This window comes from Psammomys obesus, unplaced genomic scaffold, assembly GCF_907164565.1.
Source record: "Psammomys obesus unplaced genomic scaffold, mPsaObe1.curated_primary_1811, whole genome shotgun sequence".
In the NCBI taxonomy this organism is placed as follows: Eukaryota; Metazoa; Chordata; class Mammalia; order Rodentia; family Muridae; genus Psammomys; species Psammomys obesus.
Window position 1 is genome coordinate 4213620 of NW_026585690.1, and position 9865 is coordinate 4223484.

At 34.1% G+C, this 9865-nt stretch overlaps 1 protein-coding gene across 1 annotated transcript; it reads left to right on the top strand.

Annotated features, from left to right (window-relative positions):
• Positions 1 to 888: 888 nt before the first annotated feature.
• Positions 889 to 9427, top strand: Jchain (joining chain of multimeric IgA and IgM). The gene is made up of 4 exons (XM_055596401.1): positions 889 to 1061; positions 4416 to 4536; positions 7491 to 7571; positions 8525 to 9427. The coding sequence occupies exons 1-4, from the start codon at positions 998 to 1000 to the stop codon at positions 8736 to 8738; spliced, it is 480 nt and encodes a 159-aa protein (XP_055452376.1). The 5' UTR covers positions 889 to 997; the 3' UTR covers positions 8739 to 9427.
• The last annotated feature ends 438 nt before the right edge of the window (positions 9428 to 9865 follow it).

Here is a 9865-nt window from a genome sequence, read left to right on the forward strand (position 1 = left end):
AGCCTGAACTGTTGTTTATTATCTCTCAAAATTTTAGGAGACTCTTAGAGAATTAGAGATAAGAACCAAGATAATACATACTTGGTATTATTACATACAAATGTACTCATCCTGTTTCTAAGACAGGAGATTCTAGGATGTTGGAGGTGGGGTAAGAGTTGTTCTACCCCAAAACTTAGGTTTCATTTTTTCTTTTTACATCTGACAATAATTAAGTAAAAAAAAAAAAAAAAGAGGCCAAATACTTCAGCGACTGATTTTTCTGTTGAGACAACACACATACACACAAAATGTTGTAGTGCATGGCTTTGGAAGGAATCACTAGGCAGAAAAGCAGAACGTTGGCCTCAGTCCTATTAGAGCAAAATGTAGCATTAGGTCAAGTCTGTCAGTTTCAAATTCTTCTTATGTTTCTGAACTTATGAAATAACTGAAAGTGGTAAACACACGATGCTTAAATATGATAATTTGTTTAATTAAACACTAGTAGAGAAACTGATATAGGATACAACTAAGAACCTGAAGGGCCTTTGTTACTTCTGTCCCTTCATTGCTCCTTTTCTTCTCTTTTCCTTTATTTATTATGCCAGCCATGAAAAATGTCAGATATTTGTTTTGAAGACTGATAGGACTATATGTAGATGAGGAAGTTGAAATCTCGTATTAATCATTCTCAGAAGGGTCCTGACTTGACATTCTTGTTAGTGTCGGGGTTCATACATTGCTATTCCCTAAGTGCAAAACACAGATGATTCATCAAATTCCAGCTTTGCAGGAAAGCTTTAGATTAAAAGGCAACACCTAAATATGAACCATGTGCTCCTATCCAGTGTAGCATACAGCTCAAACCTAAACCACGGTTGTGACTGCTTGCAGCTCGTCTGATGCCCGGGGTGTTATTTTAAGAAAGCAGAAGCAGCATCATTTGCACCCTCCTTATAGACACACACACCTTGGCCCTCACTTTTGGCTTCAGTATTTCAAAAGTGAAGACAAGATGAAGACCCACTTGGTTTTCTGGGGAGTCCTGGCCGTTTTTGTTAAGGCTCTTCTTGTAACAGGTAGGTGGTACCTAAACAATAAAGCCAGATAAAAGGGAAAATATAGAACAGGCATGTGTTTCAGGCCTAAAGACTTAAACTTATTCTTTGGCTAGATAGTTACATCTAACCTTATTAGACAGTAGTATATACACAGACAGGGCTCATTGCATTCTCTGTTCTTTTTTTCTTCTGTTTGGCTACTTCAGCCTATAGCATAAGAAAACAAATAGTTTGAGGTAGCTATATGTAGCAACACTTAAAAATTTCCATGCATAACTTTAAACCTCAATAGCCCTCTGCTTGGGTCTCTATGTATTCTAGAGAAGCGAAGTAATAACTATGGTAATTATGATATAGAATATATTTTGATTTTATCTCCCCAGGGAAATGGAATCAATTTCAACAATTTTCTTACATTATGACCCTTTAAAAATGTTTAGTGCTTTCCATGATGTTTTTTCTGTTATTTTGTTTTTTCATCTTCCAGACGTTATTAAGGGACATATTCTAAATAGAGAAGTATATTCTTTTTTCCAAACAGAGATGAATTAAGAGTAATCACTTTATATTTTATTAATAACATGTACATTTCAAAAATGATATTTAAAGTAATATGAAATGCTAGTAACAAAACATAAATGTATATAAACACTTGTTACAAACATGTTTATATCTATAGGCATATCTATATAAAATAGATTTAACTATATATAAATCAGCTATTCTCTGTCTTCTGGTTTTTGAGACAGGATCTCACTATGTAGACCAGGTTGGTCTCAAACTTCAAATTCCTCTGCCTGAGCCTCCCCAATATTGGGATTACAAGTATGTGCCATCGTAACTGCCCAGATATCTCTATTGAACTGTGTGTTTTGGAACTGTGCTAAGAGCTTTACCTTTGATATCCCTCTCAATGTTCGCAATCCCCATTTCTTCATATTCCTATTGTTATTTCCCACAAGTTGAAACACTTGACACTGAGGTGAAATAATTTACCCAAGCGCACACAGGAGCAAGTGGTAGGTAGAACCTGGGTAGTTTGACTATATGGCCTGCATTCCTAACTGCTGTCTGGTATTGCCTGTATCGAGGAGCCACCTTTTAGTGAACCCATTGCAACCATAGCCACAATGCAGTGCTTTGTGATTCTGTTTGTTTTAACTCAAAGTTAACAAACACCTTATTGTACATCTACCACTTCTCGAATGCTTTTAAGTAAAAGAATTGGTCAGGAAAAGTGCTTATTTTTAGGAAGAAAATATTACAGTCTAGGTCTTGGTAAATCAAACATATTTGTCCATTTTCTGGGAGATATATTAGACTGCCTAATTTTAAAAAAATATATGAATACTAATGATGATCTCTTCTTATGTTTCTAGAAAGGAAATAAATATCCCTTATAGAGTATGGCTATTTTCTTTTAAATACTTCCTATTTAAATTATTTTCTTGACTCTTTTTTTTTCTTTTTTTTTGAATTTTATTTTTTTCTTATCAGTTATATTTTATTAACTCTGTATTCCCGCCGTGTCCCGCTCCCTCATTCCCTCCCAGTCCCTCCCTCCCTCCCTATTTTCTTGACTCTTAATGTGCATTTTTTGATCAGACTTTACATGCTCATGTAGATTTCATTTAGAAAAGCATTTAAGAGTTATGGACACAGATATAAGGAAGAGAATACTATTTGAATTATTTTACTCTTTTTAGAACATTAATAAGCTTTATATCTTATAAATCTTTATATCCTACATTTCTTCCCCAGCACTATGCAGACTTGTAGCAAATTGTTTATTAAGAATTTATGAATAATAGCACACTAATACATTGTTCTTCAGACACAAGTGCAATAACAACAATCTTTTTTTCTGCAGGGTTTTCACTTTTTATTTTTATTATTTATTACAATTTATTCACTTTGTACTTAAAATGTAATGTTTATTATCATTAAGACAAAACTATTGCAGTAAAGTTTTCTCTGCTTTGTGAGCTAACCTTCAGTAATAATTAGGTCTCCGAGAAGAATGATATATGTTCTGATCCTTTAACCTTTATAGTTTGACTGTAGTGATTATTCATGAGTTTTCTGTTGAAACTCAATACGGGAAATTTTAAAGGTTGCTTACCTAGAGTTTATGGGGAAAGACATATTGCACATCATTATTATTTAACTAAAACTATTAGATAACACTGTTACTGGCCCTTAAATTATCAGTTATTTAGTCAACTTCAGATAATTAGAATTTTCTTTGTTTATTCTTTGTAACATTTACTCACTCTCTCAGTGTGATACACAGATCAGACAGTGAAAATTGATTCTCAGAGTTAAAGCTTTAATACATACATACACATTTATTAATGTTTCTCTGTAGTAACATTGTACATTAAGTTGAACTTATGCCTAACAATATTTTCTAAATTGTTGTTGCAGCAAAACTTTGCAGGCAGTACTTTACATTGATATAACTCTGCCCTTTAATATAGTTTTTCTAAGAAATATTAATATAGCTCCTGTTAGTTTTTTTGGTTGACTCTGTGTAGTGTGATTATTATTATGATAAACAATATAGATAGTTTGGGAAAGTTGTTGTGGAGAATATAAAATCTTACAAAAATAACATAGTCTTGAAAAGATGCTTCTTCCAATACAATTTAAAGGACACAAGTTTTCACAAGATGAAATGAGAGTTCTGGGAGGGACTCAGTGTTTCCAGTGGGGTTTATACAGACTGAAGCTTCATATTGTTCCCTTTCAGGTGATTGCTTTGGTTGAGGAATAGTCTCGATTTCTGTTTTACCCTTCATTTTGGTGTTTATCACTCATTTTTACTAGGTGACATCACTAAAAATTAAAAGCATTAGCTATGTCAGAATTCTTTCAGTCTAGCTTCTCTTTAGTTTTTCCAATGAAGAGAAAGAAAATTCCTTTTAGATGTTATTTAGATTGTCTCTGTTCTCTTATATTTGAAAAGAAAACAAATAGAAAGACTTGGACTGGTGAACAATAAAAATTAAAGTTTTTGATCCAGGAACGGTGGTGCCCTCCTGGTACTCAGTCCTCAGGAGGAGAAGCCGGGGTGGAGAGTTCAGGACCAGCCATAGCTGTTTAGTGACTGTCAGACAGCCTGGCTACATCTGTCTGATATCTTCAGGTAAAAAAGACAAATTCACTCATCTTAATACATACACAATATCTCTTTATATAATGCAGGCTGTTCTGGAATTTAACTAGGTAGTCCAGGTAGGCCTTGAATTTCTTCTCCCTCCTGAATTTTCCAAGCCCGGGGAATGTGCCTGTGCAGGCCTGTGCCATGATTCCAAGGAAACAGTCTTTTGTTTTCCTTTTTCATGATATGTTTTACCTCTGACACCCAAGGTGATGATGGAAAGACCGTTCTTGCTGACAACAAATGCATGTGTACCCGAGTTACTTCCAGGGTCATCCGATCCGCCGAGGATCCCAATGAAGACATTGTGGAGAGAAATATCCGAATTGTGTATGTGGCATTCACATTTCTTTTCTCTGTTATAAGCAGATGCTTTGTCTTATTAAACTCTTTTATTTTTAAAGGCAACGATGCAAGGTTGTCCAAAGCAGCTCTCTGTAGCAGGCAGGGGTCTTGAGAGTGGCTGCCTTGTTTAAATGTAGTTTCTTTAGCCCACTTTTGACGTGGAACACCTTTAATGAGATTGGATCATGGCTTAAATGAATGAGTTTTGTTAACAAGCTGAGGAAATTTTAGAGAAGTTGAGGGCAGACACAGAAGGAACCAGAGGCTCCTATTTAGTTTATATGCAGAGATTTCAGTTTGAATCAGAACTCTCAGCTATTCTTAATCAGCTTTAACTGCAACTGCACATAACAGTAAACACTCTACTCTTGTTCTATTTATTAACCATTGAATATTTTACATTGTCTTCATAAAGACAGACATTTAAATTGATGAATTGACTTCCCACTCATAAGTTGGACTCAGAGCTATTAATTTTATTAACATATAGCTCAGACTTATATACTTGGTAGCTCTTCATCAATATCAAGAATACTGATAATACTTGAGAAATAAAATTTTTACTTGATCCAATTAGTGACAAGTTTTTCTTGCTAAATAGTCCCACCTTAATAGCTTTCTCCAATCTGATACCTCTCGTAGGAAAAGAACATAGCAGTCAATTCCAGCTATCAGTGGGAAAAGTATGATGCTCAGAAATTTTTGTTTCAAGATCTGGCTGCATCAGTTTGAACTGTGTACTCTTAAAAATAATAAAATTATTTGTTCACTGCAAACGTAAAATTTTTCAGATTTAAATAGAGGAAAAAAAATGAGCCTACTTTATAGGATATTGTAAAAAAAAATTGAGAATTTTTATTGTTTTTAAGGTTGTATGGGTCCTTTCACATATTTTAACAAGATTATTAACTAATAATAACTAACTATATCATTGTTTTGAAAAAATGCTCTTGGTGCTTGCTTTATTCAATATTGTTATCAGTATGTATTACAAATGTGTCCTGCCTCCCTACAAAGCTTAGCATAACTCTCAAGATTGTTTCTTCTGTTTTCTCTGTGTGAAAAACAAACAACCCAGGTGTCTTGCAGTGTGCCTTTATTTCCCCACATTCAGTGTTTTCTACCTTTTCTGTTTTTACATCTACTGGGTTTTCTGTTCAAGAATTCTTTCTGACACCCCTTTCCAATTGGCTATTTCTTCCTCAGTCTGTGTGTCTAAATTTAGTTGTTGACTCCTATAAAAGGCTTTCTGAAACAGTTCCCTATAAGAGTCTTGAAAGCAGCTGCCTTGTTTAAATGGAGCATCTTTAACCTACTTTTGACATGTAACACCTTTAATGAGATTGAATCATGACTTAAAGAAAGTTGTGTTTTGTTAACAAGCTGAGGAAATTTTACAGAAGTTTAGGACAAAGTTTTTTACTCAGATCATGCTCACAGAACTCTTAGAAGTTATAGATTCTCCCAGATATGTAATTGGAGGGAGCTAGTCCACAATACTGCACATAAACAATATTGAAGAACCACTTATGTTTGAATCTCCAGGAGAAAAATTGTTTCAATTGCTTTCATGATTTTCTAATTCATCTCTTACTTGTATTGTTCACTGAAATCAAATAATCTAGTTACTTCACGACACTTTTCTTGATGTGTACTGATGTTTCCTGATTTTTTTTTTCTTTCTGAAAGTATATTGCCATTGCTGTGTCATTATGACACCATTTCTAACTCTATCACTTACTGTAATGGGGTGGCTTTATGCAACTTTCTTACCTAATTTGAACCTTATTCCTGAGCTGTGAAAAAAGGATATTACACACACACACACGCACACACACACACATTTGGGGCTCTGCCTATATAATATAATAATTTATATAAGAACAGTATTTGGCTCACAGTAGATTCTTATGTTTATTTCCCTGTCATTCCCATTATTTAAAACCTTTTCTGGAGTTAACAAGGTGGCTCAGTGCATAAAGGTGTTTGCTGTGAAGCCTGACAACTTGCCTATTTGATCTCCAGGACACTGCACTTGGAAGGAGAGGACTAACCCTGCAAGTTAGCCTCCGACCTCCACACATGTTCTGTGGCATGAACACACTAACTATCAACATATACATGTAACAAATAAATAAATGCTAACACGTTTTCTAACATCCTAAGAGCCTTTATAATCAAATCAAACAAGAGATAAATTTATCTATTCAAAGTCTTTATTTATAGACAAGCAAACAAATAAATGTGAATAGCCAGTATTGAGGTTAGTACTGGGAATACAATCTAAATTGTGTAATTATGTGCTGAACTGGAGATGATTACACGCATGAGTAGTATCAACATTTGGGAGATACAGACAGAAGAGTCAGGAGTTCAATGTCATCCTTTGCTACAAAGTAAGTTTGAAGCAAACCTATCTCAACACTCAACACTATCTCAACACTCAACCAAATAAAACTAAACTAAACAATCCCTTAAAACAAAAGAACAAAACACAATAAAACTTACTCTCAAACACAGACAAAAATTCCCTTCCCAGAAAACCATAAAATAAAACATCCCCAAAGAAACTGCATAAATATGGTGCACACTGACATATATGCAGACAAACCACCAATACAGTAAGATAAATAAATAAAAATTTATAATTTATCATGTACATATCTTTAAAAATATAATATCTCTTCATCTATTCATTCTACAAGCAATGAAAACCTACACACCACACATGTATCTCTATATAGCCTAGGAAAAAACTAGTCTATAAGCAGGAAACTGATATTTAACAAATTACTGTAAAACCTGAGTAATGGTTACAATTGAGCAAAGTCATGATAATTACTGTTCTAATTAAATAGTAAATACTAATCTATCAAGACTTCTACTACCAGAAACAGCAACATTTGTATTAATTATTTTACTGTTTTCTTTCTTTCTAGTGTCCCTCTGAACAACAGGGAGAATATTTCGGATCCTAATTCTCCAGTGAGAACGAAATTTGTGTACCATTTGTCAGACCTGTAAGAATTTCCTTCATACTTATGTATATATTGAAGTTAATAAGCTTTAATTAACTTTGTTAATAATAATATTTCTGAAAACACATTGGGTTATAAACATTGAATAATATCAGACCTTTTGAATACAGTAATTCTTAGATTAATAATTAGGTACCAAAACTTCATAAAACTTGGTTACAGAAAGATAGTAGTGATAAATTTATTCGAAAGAAGAAATTTCTGTCATTTATACAGAAGGGGCCAATTTATCTCAACATTTAAATAAGTAGCATTTAGCTTTTAGCATGCATGTATTTCTTTGGAGATGATAAAATCCGATGTTAAATAGTTTTAAAAAATTCTCTTATTGGACATGGGTGGAGCATGCATTTAGTCCCAGAACTCAGAGAACAGAGTCAGACAGTCTTTGAGTTTGAGGCTAGCCTGGTTTACAGAGTGAATTTCAGGACAGCCAGAGTTACATAGAAACACTGTCTTGAAAAACCAAAACACCCCCCAAACTTCCCTCAAGAGGATGGTGCAGGAATAAGAGTACTGATGGTTCCAGGCCAGCATGAGCAACACAGCGAGACACTGTTTTCCCTAAATATATATCTATGCACATGTATATCTGCATATAAATATATGTATATATTGTCACTAAAACTGAATTTATTGAAACAAGTTTGCAGCTAATGATAAACTAACACAGCGGAAGCCGGTGTACCATATAGGTAAGATGATTGTATCATCATATCTTTAATTACATTACTTACTTTCATCTACTTTTGTAAATGGAAGATAAAGAATTTTGTAAAGTATGCCTTGTTGTGCAGATGATTAGGTCTGGAAAGAATCATCATTTGTTACAGGGTACAGCTGCAAGAACTAACAGATGGGTAGACATTTATAGTGACTTGTGTGTTGAGATAACATTTGCTGGTGGGTTTCTAACACACATTATTTTTTTTCAGCTGTAAGAAATGCGATCCTGTGGAGGTGGAGCTGGGTGACCACATTGTTACTGCCACCCAGAGCAATATCTGCAACGAAGACAGCGCTGTTCCAGAGACATGCTACACGTATGACAGAAACAAGTGCTACACAACCATGGTCCCACTTAGGTATCATGGTGAGACCAAAATGGTGAAAACAGCCCTGACCCCCGATTCTTGCTACCCTGACTAGTTTGAGTCACTGCTCACTACGCAGCTCTTTGTCTTTGGAAGCTCTTCATTTAGACCCAGAAGCTATACTCCCTGCTAAAGAATTAAACCAGGATTTATTTTGGATGGTATAAAACTAACATTCCCTTTCAATAGTTAGAATATCATCACTACTGCCATTATTATGTAATTCTTTCTCAATTCTAAGTATTAAATCCTCATGCCCACCCAAACATGTAAATGTAAGAGTTTATTTTCTAGTGTTTAAAATCATAAGCAAGGGGAGAAAAAGTAAAATTCCAAGAGTAAGTAAATTAAATTCTTTTTCTTTCTTATGTTGCTGTGGAGAGCTGAGCTTTTGCACATTTTGTACTATTCTTTAATGTCTCACTGTGTAGAGAAAACATACCACTAAACACAGGGCAGTTGAATATCTTCACTAGAAGTTACAAAGGACACATTTCGGAATTATTTACTAATAGTTATGAAACAAGTTTGCTGAAAGTGACATGATTGATGCACAGATGAAAAATGTTTTTTGATAGGATACAGAAGACTTGGCATTAGATTTCTTGGATAACTTTTTTGACAGATTATTGTATGAAATTCTTAGGGGAATCTTTTGTGTTGCAGCTTAATTGAATGCAAATTGTCATCTAAAATATGTATTCTCTAGCACAGTTTGAACAATTAAATAGATTCATAAGCATATACCTGTGTGAAATAATTCATTGGAAAATTTTGCTTGTGTTTAACCTTCTTATATGTAAATTAAATACAATTTATTATTGGAAAACAGTTTGTAAGTATGATGTAATAATATATTCTTCCCTAAGCTTATACAACTACATATTTGAGAAATATTTGTCATTTCACACTTAAAATTAATTACAAAGGCAAGGTCCATAGCACATAGCACCTTTTGGAAGCAGGAGGTGTATGGCATGGTAGGTGGCTTGCTTATTATGCCTAAGGCCTTGAATATGATGTCCAGCACTGCAAACATAAAAAACCAAAATATGCCCCTTCAAAAACAAAACAAAACAAAACCCCACAGACTTTATCCAGCTTCATCTAAGTAGAAAGCTTCCACTTAAATGGTAGGGTTATTTCAAAGTACAAACTGGTCGCATACAAGAAACCTCATGG